Raw genomic sequence first — 14743 nt, 5'->3', positions numbered from 1 at the left:
GGAGAAATTATTTTTTATAGTTATAATGTAGTTGAGTTTGTATTAAAGTGGCCATATTATCCTCATTTTCAGGTTCATAATTGTATTTTGAGGTTGTACCAGAATAGGTTTACATGGTTTGATTTTCAAAAAACACCATATTTTTGTTGTACTGCACATTGCTGCAGCTCCTCTTTTCACCCTGTGTTCAGGTCTCTGTTTTAGCTACAGAGTGAGACCTCTCACTGCTGTAACATCTTTGTTGGCAGTCGCACATGCGCAGTAGCTAGGTAGGATCACATCATCTAGCTAGCTGTTTGTTTCTACAACTTCAGTAGTACAAGGCAGGATTAGCCGGGAGACTTCTTCTAAACGAGGGCACCCTTCTAACTTTGCGTGGAATACCTGCAGAATAGGGACATGTAAGTAGTTCTTTTGTAGATTATGGTGAACAAGTGTGTGTTGTAGCAGTGTTTTGACATTCAGTACGAGCTAGCATGCTAGCGCTAGCATGCTACGGTTAGCCACCTCGTTTCGGCTAGTGACGTAGAAAGCCCTGCAGATTTTGAACAGCTCACCCGGAGACTGAAGGCAGGTTACATTTAGAAACCCGTATCTCACTCAAAACAGCATGGATGGGTTTTTTTTTCAAAGTTTGTATGCGTGTGGAAGCACCAGAGCCACAAAATAACACCCCAAATCCCAGAAAAAGTGTTTTTTTCATAATATGGGCACTTTAAAGCCCACTGAGCAAACAGAAGAAAACATCAGGCATATGTTTACAGTAAGAGCTGAAACCATTACTAATAAGCTGCATCCCAGTGTCTTTTACTCTAAGCTGTCGAGTATTAGGGGAACAATTTTCAACATAGTTATTATTTCTTTTCATCAGCTTTCAAAGTAAAAGAAGAGTCTCTAATTCTGCTGAAAAATATTTCTTCGGAAAATTTAATGTGATCTTTTAAGTGACTTCTCAGTAAGAGATTTAGCCATAGCGCTAGGGCTCTATGGATCGCAATGATGCTTTGGTCCAGGCACAAATTTAATACAGACTTTGGTGATCCTCTGATCTTTTCTCCAGTCCAACAATGGGGTTGAGTGGGATGTCTCAACAACTATTGGATGGATTGACATTTAATTGGGTGCACAATTTGTGGTGCCCAGAGAGTTAAAAATTTTAACAATTTTTAGCGGTCCCAAGACTTTTCAACCAGCGCCACCATCAGGTTAAAATGTTAATTTGTCCAATACTTTGTTTTATGACCAAACGGCTCAGTTTTACTTTGTGTTTTGCACTAATTAGTCAATGTTAGCATGGTAACACTTGCTAAACTTAGAGGATGACCATGGCAAACATTGCCTGCTAAACATCAGCATGTTAGCATTGTTATTGTGAGCATGCTGACGTTGAAGTCTCACAGAACTGCTTGCATGGCTGTTTTAACTTCATTCACAAGACAAGTTTTTTTCAATCAAGAGTTGTGCTGGATGCTGTATGTATAGCTGTCCACTGCTCCTAATACTTAGTATGGGTTAAATGCAGTAATTGAATTTCACTACACACTGAACTACATACTACAACTGTACTGTGTGTATGTGACGAATAGGAGTAAGTTTCCTCTCCTTTTCCTTCTAAATTGAAATGTCCAGTGCAGCCTGAGTTCATGAACTAACTTTGCGTTTACATTAATAAAGTATGACTTTGAGATAGGGCTGCTTGATTATGGAAAAAATCGTGATCACGATTATTTTGGTCAATATTGAAATCACGATTATTCAACACGATTACTCATTGACTTTTGGAAAATCAATACTTCCCGTTTTACGTTTTTATTTCATTCAGAGAGACAAAATAAGAATTTACTTGCAAAACGTAATGCGCCAAATAATCGTTTTTTTTATCGATTATTCTGTTTTTGTGATCGTTAGCAGCCAACATCGTAATCACGATTAAAAATTGGATTAATGGCACAGCCCTACTTTGAGACAGCCTGCAGTCTGACACAAGCTGGTGGTCTCTGGTGTTTTGCCTCCGTTGCACCACACCTAGTCGACTGGAGCGCACACAGTCTGGCTGTGAACTCCCCGACAGATTTATGAGGTGGGAGTCCTCTGTTCGGACACAACTATCCACTGATGAGAGAATGCACAAACACTGCATCAGCATGTTTGTCAATTATTAAAATGACCCCCCTCTTCAGGCACACACACACACACACACACACAGACACACAAAAACACATTCACAACCCCTCCCTTTAAAGCTTTTAAACAGATTTCCTCCATTCACCTTTCCTAATCATGAAATTTGATTAAATTGAATGTGAGATCACAGCAGTTATAAGGAGCCAATTAACACGTGGCAGATGTGCTTTGTGGGAATATTATAGGACATTATACTGATGATGTATGAATTTATGAGGGCAAAACCCCCTTTTTTTGACTAAGTTATTGAAAAGCTACAATGTATGCTTCCCACGCACGCTTTAAGTATAATTAGCATGAAAGAGCAGTACAAGGGATTTAAATGAGAGTCCACCTACTCACTGTGTTTCATAAAACTGTCATTAAACAAACAAAGGTGCACAATTTGACACACAAACAAATGGCACTAAACATTTGTGATGGTTGGTAATTACACAGCTGAGAAGTCCAAACCCATCTTAACACCGTGCTGCCACTGTGATTCTCTTTTCCTTTCTCCCTGCATGAAGAGAGCTGCAGAAAACATCCAAGCTACGCCAAAATTGGATTTGAGAGAAAGGAAAAATCTGCCTCTTTTTATCAGTGTCCTCCCTCACAAATCTAAAAAGTGCACCACAGTGCACTCAAAGCTTAGCTGAAAGATAGCCTTGATAAGAATTCCACCAAGCCAGGGATTTCTTCTGTTCTTTTCATGTTCTCTGATCCCTGAATAAATGCTATAACCCAGCGAACGCCAACAAACCAGCAAAGTGACTTATGTTATGGGCCTTAACCAATGGAAGCTCACTTAAGACAGACCTCATTTAAGTTGTAATGACCATATGCTTCCTATACTACGAGTACAATTGATGAGCTGTTAAAGGTTTGCAACAGAATTCAGGATTAGTAGGTCTTGGTGAGATTTCCTGGAATCATCCAGTGCGATAAAACACTACGACGAGAAGTAAAGTCAAAATGGAAACGTCCAACGCAATGTTGATGAAATCAGGCCACGTAGTTGTCTTTAATTTAACAAAAAAAAAAAACGTCCAGCTTCAATTTCATATCGTACAACCTAAACCAAAGAGACCCAGACATTCGGCGGTATGCAAATAAAGACATACATTTTAAGTCGCAAAGCATGAAGAGAAACAGCATCAGTATCGTGTGCTCTTTCAGCTGGAAGTTAAACTGTTTTTACACGGCTGAGATTTTAAACTGAACTTACATATCATACAGATAAGTCCATTGACTGGAGTCACATTTTCCCTTTCCAGTGAAAACAAACTGTTTTCTGTGCATGCAGTATGTCTCCCCTCTCTCTCATTTCTTGGCCCTTGCTTGCTCAAGGACATGAGTTGTGAGGCTTAAACGAGTGCCAGGGGCAAGAGAAGAGGAGCTGGACGCGTGCCACCACAGCACTGGGGCACAGGACCACAGCAGTGGATCTTTCTAAAGGACAATGACAGATTAAAAAAAAAAAACTCTCTTCTGAGAAAGAACCTAAGAATCTCTGCTGGGTTAACAAAATGTTGGTGTTCCAAAGATCCTACAGGACAAGCCCAATCCCTTTACAGGGATATAAACGCATGAGGACAGACACATAGCTGGGACAAGAGACAGCACGGGCTGTGTGCTTAGTACTTAAAGATGTAGACTGAAGGCTATCCTTGCTTGATCCCCTTTTGGATCTTGTTAAGCTCAAGGATGAGATGAAGGGAGGGAAGATTGGGTATTGCACTCGGGAATCCGAGCGAGGTGTCTTATCGGAACACAATTCAATTAATAGACGACAGGACAGACTTTTAAAAATATAAGGGCCAGTTCTCTGAAAACAGAAAAAGACCTTTAGTCCTTATCTTTATCACGATGACTTTTTATTCAATGTGTTTTTAAGCAATATTTTAAGTGTAGTAGCTCCCTGCCCTTATGGCATTTCTGCTTTCCCAAACAAAGGGCATAGTCACAGTCACACCAGAAGGTTTCCCTCCCTAATTATGGCTTCATTATGCTGTGCAAGCATTTTTCCAGCATGGATTTGATCCTCTCATTTCCTGGAGTGTGTTATCAATTTCCATCACTAGATTCACAGTGAGAAGCTGTGTCCTGCAGCTTTATGACACACAATGCTCAATTAGGATCGTACTGTGTGTATGGTTACTGAGACGGCCTTGGCATATGGCAAACATCATTACCGTGCACATCAAGACAGTGAGTCAGCACTCACAACAGAGGCGCTGTCAAATAAGAGTCATCCTCTGGAGCTGTGAGAGAGAAGTATAATCAAGGTGTACGTGCATAGCAGATGTGTGAGATGCAGTTTGAGAATGTTTAGCATTACGTTTTTGGAAATGCGTGACCTGTAAATTCAGCGAAGGTGTTTTTTTTGTATTTTGACTCTAACTGCTTTTACATGCATATAATGATGCTGATTCAGCAAACAAGGTACAGCCTTGAACAAATCTTTTTTCTAAACTTAAAGCCACAATGTGTAAAGTTCTATTGGTTTGATAAGAAAGAAAGCAGCTAATGCCAGGTATTATCCAGAGAAAATATTCACAAAAGTGGACCGGATAGATTTTTCAAATAGCATTTTATGTTAAACCCTTTTCCCACAAAACAGAAGGGATTCATTAGCCAGACAACCAGCTGCTCCAGATCTGTACATTCTGGCTGCAAGGCAGAATGTACAGATCTGGAGCCAAAGTAAATGCTGCTCTCCTCCTTATGGCACTATATGACTGATGCAATGGCATGTGCACATATACATTCTCATTGTTTTAGCAAGAAGTCAGATAGACAGAGAAAAAGTCAGAGAGGCAAAGAGAAAGAGAAAGAAAGATGAATAGATTGTCACTGTTTATGTCATGTTGTGATCTGAGCCATTATGATGTCTCCCCACTGCAGGTTTATGTAACTTCACCCATAAAATAATTATTGTCTGTGAGATGAATTTTGATTAACAAACCTGACAAGCCGAGAGTTAATAAAGCCAGGATGTGTCTGGTGTACAAGAGAGAACCCCTGTCATATTGAAATATGCATGAGATACATGTTATTTAAGGCCAGAGCTGTTTTGAGTATGTTGTAGGCCTACAGGTGCGGTGTGTTCTTCATAATGCATAATGTATAACTGAACAGATATGAACTCTCCTTAGAAATCTGTGTCTCAGGTGGGATTTGTCCCTGGCGTGAACTCGTCCTGTGTTGGCCACAAAATACTTCTTCATGTCTGGCTGCATGTTCTTTGTAAGAAAAACACATTTCCTCAGTTAAAACGGTGGAGTATAGAAGACAAACAGGCTGACATTGTGCTTACCTCCAAAAAGTAACACCGCCGACTGAAGCGCAAGGATACGCAACATGTTTCTTTGAGTCATTAGGCAAAGAAGAATCCCCACAAAAATTGTAAATTGTATGGAAGTCGAAATGGCTTAATTCGAAGAAAAAAATCCTACTTGCAGCATCGTTAGTAAAACATAAAAAAGCATCTTTTGTGGTGAAATTGTCATTGCCTCATCCAGTCATTTGGAAATGCTAAAAGGGCACAGCGCGTGTGAAAAACAAATCTAAAAGCCTTTTCACTTGTGTCTTGTCTACTTGTTTTAGTCTGAAAATTCCAAGAACTGAAGAGAAGGAACTTGCGCGCAGCTTTGCATCACTCTTTGAAGCATTTTTGGAAGAGAAAGATGCTTAGACGCCTGATAGAATGCTTAAACCCAAGGTGAAACGTCTATTGTGATACATCTTCCCAATACTTCTCAGTAAGCTCCAAAACAATGTTCTCAAAAAACGGTTTCAATCCCTTATCCTCAGTTGGTCAGTTTATCTGCTCTGTATCCCTCGCATTACCAGGCACCTGAAGTTGGCTGCTATGCAGTGCGTAAAGTCCGACACTTGGGGACGAATAGAAGCAGTTCCCATCTGGCGTCATGCATGGTATAATCTACAAAAGTAAAGATATTCAAATTGCAACATAGGTCAGCGTATATCCGCACCAAGGCAAGTCCTGAGCGCAACTCCAGCAGCCACGCCGCAGCCACAGCAGCGCGCGCAGAGCTCTGATCCCGGAGCCAAATGTTGCAGCTGTCGCTTCTAATTACACTTTAGCACCAAGTGGCTCAAATAGGCTATTAGGCGAAAGTCCGGTTTCAAGCCTTCGCCCTTCGATGTTTACGTAGACAGGCAATAGGCTGCAGTTTCAGTGGAGCTTACGCACTGTCAGCCGTCCAATGCGCTTCGAGAGAGGAGAAGAAAGCCTGTAGCTGTGACAATAAGCTGGCGCTGGCACACATCGGGATGCGTGTGGCGCTCCAGCAACGCATCATCCTTCACAGGTAGTGGTGAGCATACACATAAATATTTATATTAAACACTTTTGACCAACTGAATTCACATTCAAACCAAAGGCATCTCCATTAAAGCTTATCTTCAGATAGGACGCGTTTGTACCAAAGCCATATCTGCCTCCTTGCTGAATGCCTTTCACACTTTCTCACCGACAACGGTGCCCTCTGTGGACAAAAAGACTGACTTTAAAAGTTGTTATCGAACATGTCCGATTGATTGCATGATTGCGCCACTCGGCAGGCACTAGTGACCCCGTGTGGCATGGCAAATGAACTGAGCTGAACAGAGCTGCTCAGGTGTGAAGGTGGAGGACAGAAGGCAACAGACACTTAACACATGCACGCCATAAAGATCCAATTAGAAACCAGTGATTAAAGTGACTGATGAAAGCATGACACTGATGACGTCTCTCTGCCATGTTATCCTGAGAGAGATGCAATCAGTCACTACAGTGTGTTAAGTTATGGCTGCCGTGCTGGACAGTGAGTTTACAGGGTCTTTGTTGCATTTTGATTCATTTCATTCATATTTTCCATACCTCATTCCTATTCAGATGATAGACACATGCTCTTTCCCAGCATGCATCTTGAATAGTATGTGTAAAACAGCCTTCTAATATTTTCTAGCAGACTATTACAAGTTCTGTATGGTAATGTTGTCCAACAACATATTATAGGTAATACTGTCATCAGCAAATATGGCTCTATATAATACATGACGTTCAGTGGTGGAATGTAACTAAGTACATTTACTCAAGTACTGTACTTAAGTACAAATTTGAGGGGCTTGTACTTTACTTGAGTCTTTTCTTTTCATGCCACTTTCTACTTCTACTCCGCTACATTTCAGAGAGAAATATGGTACTTTTTACTCCACTACATTCATCTGACAGCTCTAGTTACTAGTTACTTTACAAATTAAGATTTTTGCAAACAAAACACATCTAGTTTATAAAATGTGATGTTTTATTATAAATTAAACTTCCCAACAATGTAACGGCCTACACTTGATTGAAATGATTAGCCAATTAAACACTTAGTTGATTGACAGAACTGTTTGGATCGTGTCCAGTTATTAAAATGTGAGGATTTTTCTGCATTGAGTACTTTTACTTTTAATACTTAAAGTACATTTTCATGATGATACTTACATACTTTTACTTAAGTAACATTTTCAATGCAGGATTTGCACTTGTAACAGAGAGTGTGGTATTAGTACTTTTGCTTAAGTAAAGGATCTGAATACTTCTTCCACCACTGATGACTTTATATAGCGTCTATGGTTGTGTAGCTATAGTTTGAAAGATTTTTTTGGGTCTCCACCATGTAATTGTTGTTGCTGATGAATTAAAACAATGTCAGCCCAGAAAATGAAATACGGTTTATTACTGTAATCTGGTTGTTGATTAAACCGTGAGCCAGATTTTCTTTTCTTTTATTTATTTTTTTCTGTGCAGGCCAGATGGTGTTGTGAAAGAAAGATACGGACGCTAGATACAGAAATATCCGATGAGTCACCCACCAGTCTAATCATTCTTTTCATGAGGGTTTGTTTCATTGCTCTGTTTGCCTGCCATGCTGTGATCACTTCACTGTACAGCGAGGATCTAACATCAGGTCGGTGATTGTAAAGAAAGATGCTCATTTTAAGATGTTATTAGTGTATCAATAATGTCAGTATGATTTCATGCGTCAAGCCATGTTTTGTTTTGTTTTTATCAAAAATGAATCACACACCAAGGCGACAATTACTAACCATTTTAAACTGAAATTGTATGTGAACAATGTTTGTTGTGAATATGTTACATTCCATTCTGTGAAAACTCTGAACAAATCATCTCTCTGTTTTAATTTGTATATCATACATTTGTGTCATAAATTGTTACACTGTTTTCCACAGTGTAACACTGTTTTACACTGTATCTGCGTGAACCTACCTTGAACCAATCCTCCTTTCTTATCTATCTACTGTACTCGCACATCATCGAAGTGAATGGAGCGATTAATAGAAAATGTATATATTCTTGTGTGTGTCATTAAGCCTTTAGAACATGGTGAACTGAACACTGCTAGCAGATGATAGAAAACAAACCACAAATCAATCATGATCGGATTGTTTTCTTACAATGCTATAGTACTTTATGTGGTACACCACACACTGCTTTCAGCAAAAAAAAAACATTTGATATATTTTAGTTATATGCACATGGATTTATGTACTGTAGCTTTAGGGCCCTACTTAAAACTCATCTCACATGCTGTCAGTCAGTTTATCACAACTGTCAAGCTCGACTAAAGCACATCAGCGAAGCAAGTTGTGGCCTAAAAGTGGTATCGCAACCTATACTTTGACTCTGTATGCAGCCGTTACATCTAAAAATGCCTGTCAAGCAGAGAAAAGGAAATCACACGAATAGAGTGTGTGGGTACTACTCCCATTAGTTGTTATGAAGGCGTTTTTTAAAGGTAAGAGTGAGTTTAAAATCTCTCTCTCTGACCACTAAATCATAGTTACAGCCACTGCATTTGTTCTAACATTAAGGCATCCTTTCTAGTTGGCTTTGCATTTTCTCAAGGAGCCATGTTTTGCTTCCTTCTAAGTGTGTGCAATTTGATCGTGGAAACAAATCCACTCTAGTACATCTGTAAAAAGCATTAGAGGTGGTGTAGAGGTAGAGCAGTCACTTCGCTAGCTGTAATGGTGGGCTGGAACATCACTCACACAAAGGCTGGTAACTGTCCAAAAGTATCCCGTTTAAGCCTGACACTCAAACAAATCCCCTGAAGCCCACGCTACACTGAGGTCCATTCAACAGCTGGAAATCAGAAACAGCACCAGACGGGGTTGGGACTTGGGTTACATCGTCTGTAGCTGCAAGTCATTAAGAAATAGCCGAAGCCCTCTCAGTCCTACACATGGTAAATCCATTTCCTTTGCTTCTGTGAAACACTCACACACCAACCATCTCCCTTCTTAAGATGGTAAGGCACATTATTTGGACAAAAATGGGAGTTTTACAAAACAGGTGGAGCAGTTGTAGGTAGAATTTGAAGAGATGTCTAGGAGGCAAAAATACAAGCGACTGTCTTGACACGTGCGATATTCAGATCTGCAGACCTCTCCGAGGTCTGGTTGGAAGGCTTTGATGTTTGGAGAAAGGCCTCAAGTCTTTGATGTCTTGAAAAAGACCGGGAAGCTTTCATACCTTGAAAATAGACCGAAAACTGAAATGTCAGACACTCATATGTGTCATACTACAACATATTTGAACATTCAACATGCATTTACACTTTCAGACACCGATCATCAGATTTTACTTTGGAATGTTCAGCAGTATAGATTCCTGCAAGGGTACAGATTTTCTGTCAAGAATACTAAAAACAAATTGTGGTTTGTATATTGTGGGGTATTCAGATATTAAGAATACCATATGGGTGAGTAGAAACACACTAGAGGCTGTGTTTTTCAACTTTACCATTGTCACCCAGTGACTTTCAGTGGGCCCCTGGGGTAAACACTTTCCTATCCTCTATATTATACGTAATGAATGGTCCCTTGTGTCTTCTTCTGGGTGGTATCCTTCATCTGTGACCTTAACCAGCCTCTGAGGCTTGTCCTTCAGTCAGTTGGTAGACAGGAGGCCCCAAATTCATCACCACCTTTCATTCTCCTCCCCTGGCCTATCTGATCTATGATAGCATTAATAATAACCGCTGCAGAATGCCCTGTCGCCCTCTGTGCCTTGCCCACTCTCGGCTTGCGCAGATTACCACCAGCCATTCACAGCCCATTAAAACTGTATTTACTTATCAGCCTCTCTGGGTCTGTCGCTCTGTTTTCAACACTGATGCCCAGAAGGAAGGCAAAGAGTGACCTTCCAATAGCCCACAGTGATGTTAATCACTAGTCCCATATGATTTAAACTCTACCGAAAGCAATGTTAGGCCCTTTCCATAAGAAGACGTTAGCACTTGAATTACTCTGTAAATACAATGAGACAATAAGTGTGTTTCTTTTAAGTGTCTATAATCAAAATGTTTCTGTTAAAGGAATGGTTAGACATTTGGGGAATTTCTAATATTTTCTTTCGGGGGGGGGGGGGGGTTGAGGCTAGCTTGGCTCTGTAAAGCTGTAAGAAAAAATCCACCTACCAGCACCTCCAAAGTTTACTAATTAACACATCAGTTTTGAGTGGGGAATGTGCAACCCTATTTATTACCTGGGGGCAGTAACCTGCGTGACCTGAGTCTCCATTAGTTGACTGGCTGCCCACAATGTAAAAATATTCCTTTAAATGGATCCTATGACTACTACTATTACTACTCATAGTGATGAACCCACAGCTCCACAGAGCTTTTTTGTGGTTTCAGCTCATTGTTCTGGTTTCCGGCCCGTTTGGTTCAGTCTCATTGCTCTTGTATACCCTTTTTTGATCAAAAAGAACCTAGTTCTAGGCCTGGTGCTGTTTCGCAGTTGGTTCAACTTTTGATCCTTCTCAGAATCAGTTTGCTTTTCCTAGAGAGCCACATTACACAGGGACATTTCTTCAATAGAGGAAGCTGCAGTTTCAGGACCGCAACTACCCCAGTTACCAATCGAAACTGGCATAGGCCTACTGCCTCAACACTTAAATTAGCAGCTAGCTAGCTATGTAGGGCTGAAACTTCAGCTTCCTCTATTGCAGGAGCATGCTCGTTTTTGGCTGTAGACAGCAGTTTTCAGGAAAAAAAACTGACTGTGTGTATGCTACACAAGCAACGTAAGCGATTAGCTCGTGAACATTTAGAAGAGCCAGATATTTTTCTCAGGACTTGGAGGAGACCAGAAACAGAGCTAAAAGAAGAATGCACATTCATACATTACATTCTCTCAGTGGCCAGAAACATAAGTCCAAATGAATGCTAATGTTGCTGCATATCTTGATGCGTAAATAGGCAAATGTTTGCCATATCAGTGTTTTCTACTGCCCACATGGCCAAAAATGACCTTACTCCATGTTTAATGAAATGTTGAATGTTGACAACTCCCACCCCCTCTTCAGTTTACACAGATATTTATTTGACATATTACCATGCTGAAAAACTTAAAAGATGAGATCAAGCTATAGTGACCACCACACTATTAGTATTTCAGTGCATTACACAAAGTATGTTAGCCAGAGCGAAGAGTTTCCTATAGTGTGCTTGGGTTTGAGTGCTTATGTGCCATTATATTTGACTGACAGTTGAGCAATCGTGATAGCATAAATGGGACAAGGTGAACTCTCCTCAGTCTTCCTTCCACAGACATTTATTTCTTATCAGCCAGAATGTGTCATGGTCTACTTTGGGTGTGCTTAACTTCCCCTGACCTTTAAAAGGGCTGATTATTTCCATCCACAATCTTCACTCGGCAATACGCTGCCAGCACAAAAGGACATTAGGCCCAGACTCGCTGTTCTGATAATTCAGGGCTCTCAGTATGGAACTGAAGGAAACCAAACCACAATGCAACGCCACTCTATTATCATTTCACTGCCTCCACCTTCACCTTCACGACTATTCTATCACCTTTCCCCTCAGCGTGTGCAGCTTTTTCTGCAGCAGAAGAGTTCTCTGTGTTCCGTTTTATTACATCTTAAAAGTACTTTTGTGTCCACTGTAATTAACTTCTCCTTTATGCATCACCCTGCCGGGACAAACTACACAGCTTTGCATAGCCCAGAATACTTTGTAGCTGTGTAAATCTCCTTGGTGTTGGGAGTGCCTCCAGCTCCCCTGACAGCACTATTTGATGGAAATCAAGGGAATCTCAAAGGGCACCAACAGGTCTAAATATTTAATAGATTCTTCTTTTACTTGTGGTAATCTCGTAATCCGAGGTTCGAGGGGGTTACATCTATCACCCAGGGAACAAATGAAAGTCTTATTGTGTCCTACTCCCTTTCACCTCAGGAGGAAATGTGAACCAGATAAATGATGGCCTTGTTTCAAGAGAGGCTCAATCTATTGCCAACGATTTGTGGCCAACAAAGTAATTTCGATACCGTTCTTTGTATTGATAGATGAGGCCTGAATTTGATAAAGAGACACTTTATGTGTGAGGGGTACAGGAATGGAACTGCAGTTATCTTCCCTCTTTTTCCCCTTCTTTGCTTCCATCCTACCAATCTAGCTCAAAATTAGACAGAAGGAAAAGGACAAACAGCACAATGTAATATTTTTGACAAAGCTTTGTTTTTAACTACAACCATTACTCTCTGGTACCTATGATATCACTGTGAGTTTCATTACATATATTGAGAGAGGTTAAATAACTGTATCAATGTGAAATGTTTGTGACTTTGTGAGTTGTTGAATTTCATGTTATCGCTGAACGCTTAGCTTTAACAGAGGACCGAAAAACTATAAGTATACCTGATCAGTAGTTCAGGTCACGGCAACTTGTGCATTTACTCCATTTCCACAGGGAGAATAAAAATAACAGTGGCTTAGAGGAATTTTGTAAAAGCCGTTACAAACCTTACATTATGATGACCAGGGGCACTTTTTTCTCAAGGCTAAACACTGGATGTGTGTTGCCACCTACTGTTACTGTTATCTGACAAGAAACAATGCTCCTGTGTAACCACATGGTGGCAAAGGTACAAATTAATTTCAGAGTGGGAAAAAAAAGAGATTGCATGCTTCACCCGGGGGACGCCTGACAGGTGTGTGCATAAAGACTTAAGAACTAAACGCTGGCAGATTTGTAAAAGGAGAGGTAAAGGACATTATTCATGAGCACATGGCTCGAAAAAATCGAGGGTAAATTGTGCGTGTTTCGAAAACAGCAAAAGAGCTTTTCAGCCACATTAGAGGGATTCTGAGCAGGCTGCCATCCGTTCAGGGAGCAATGCTTTATCGATCGGGTGACTTGGATGTGAAAACAATAACGTGACAAAAGTCTTAAAAGTGACAACATTTGAATTAATCAAACTTGGATTAAACCACTGCATTCTGTTTTCCACTTCAGAGGAGAAGCTTTCAGAGTGGCAAGCATATTGTCCCAGTGCAGTTTGTTTGCATAGCCCATGTATATATTTACATGATGGCTTTGCCTTCATGCATGTGCTGTATAATAACAGCTGTGTAACATTCATTCCAAGCTCAGAGACCCGCTGTGTTGGACTGTGATGCATTGCTGCCACCTAAAGACAGAGTTTGAATCAACCATTGTTTAGCCATCATTCAGCATGCTGTACTTACTGTACACACACACAACTGCAGTTGCCTATCATGTTAATTTATTACATGTCTAACATCATTTTACGCAATGGAATATCTGTTTTGCATGCCTTATTAGTACAGTGTAGGTACCAAGGGCGTGTAATTTTAGGTTTTGGGGGTGGGGGGGGGGTGGATTGAGATTTCCACTTTTGAGCAAAATTGAAATTTTGAAAGTCAAACCCTTCATTTTCTGCATTCTGGTAAATGGTTTATGGTTTAAATGGTTTATGGTGCAAATGTCTTTATTTATGAAAGGGAAATTATAATAGCTTTTTGGGGTGGGTTGCACTAGCCAGTTTTGATTATTAGTGGGGTTGTAACCCCACCCCCCTGTAAATTACGTCTATGGTAGGTACAGTATGGGTACATCCCGTAGCACTTAAATTGCATCAGCGGAAATCATCGGAGGAGAAAGGCAACGGGCAAATGTGTTTTAGAGAGATGAGACGTCCTTTCCTCTGAAGTGTCACATGAAGTCACATGAAGTCTGCTGTTTGGACGGAGTTAGCAACTCCTTCAGCTGCACGGCTTCCAGGAAGGCTGCTCTCGGGTATCCTTGGCTATAGCTCCTCGATGATCACCCCTCGATGCTCGGTCCTCGGTCCTCGGGGCAGAAATAAGAGCTTTGAGACGGCCTTCACCGAGGAGGGACAGAAAAACTTCCGGTTCAGCCGACGACCGAGGAGTCGAGGAGCTATCAAATAAGGGTGCTGAGATTCAGCCTATGAGTGGCATGTAAAGTGCTGCCATCAGGAACTGCATATGTCCTTGTTACTGAACGTCCCTTTGTTGATGTCAGTTAAAAAGTGTCACTTGGTTTGGCAGCATTTATCCCCAAGCTCAAACCCCATTATCCTAACATTCCGTATGTGACACATCCTCTGTGTTTTTATACAATTCACCATTTAAATAAAAAGCATTTCATTTATTTTACTGGTGGTCAAAAAAGAATGTGTCAGTTTAACTAATGTGTCTTCCTCAGA

The 14743-nt window shown here is 40.6% G+C and overlaps 1 protein-coding gene across 1 annotated transcript in view; it reads right to left on the bottom strand.

Annotated features, from left to right (window-relative positions):
- Positions 1–6155, bottom strand: part of LOC144517915 (transmembrane protein 132C) — a 177868-nt gene extending 171713 nt beyond the window's left edge. The window contains exon 1 of the mRNA XM_078250165.1: positions 5483–6155. Within this exon, the coding sequence (XP_078106291.1) occupies positions 5483–5543 (61 nt within the window). The 5' untranslated portion in view covers positions 5544–6155. The remainder of the gene's footprint in view (positions 1–5482) is intronic.
- Between the last annotated feature and the right edge of the window lie 8588 nt (positions 6156–14743).

Source organism: Sander vitreus, chromosome 5 (genome assembly GCF_031162955.1).
Source record: "Sander vitreus isolate 19-12246 chromosome 5, sanVit1, whole genome shotgun sequence".
Classification (NCBI taxonomy): Eukaryota; Metazoa; Chordata; class Actinopteri; order Perciformes; family Percidae; genus Sander; species Sander vitreus.
This window is presented reverse-complemented; position numbering and strand designations above follow the sequence as displayed.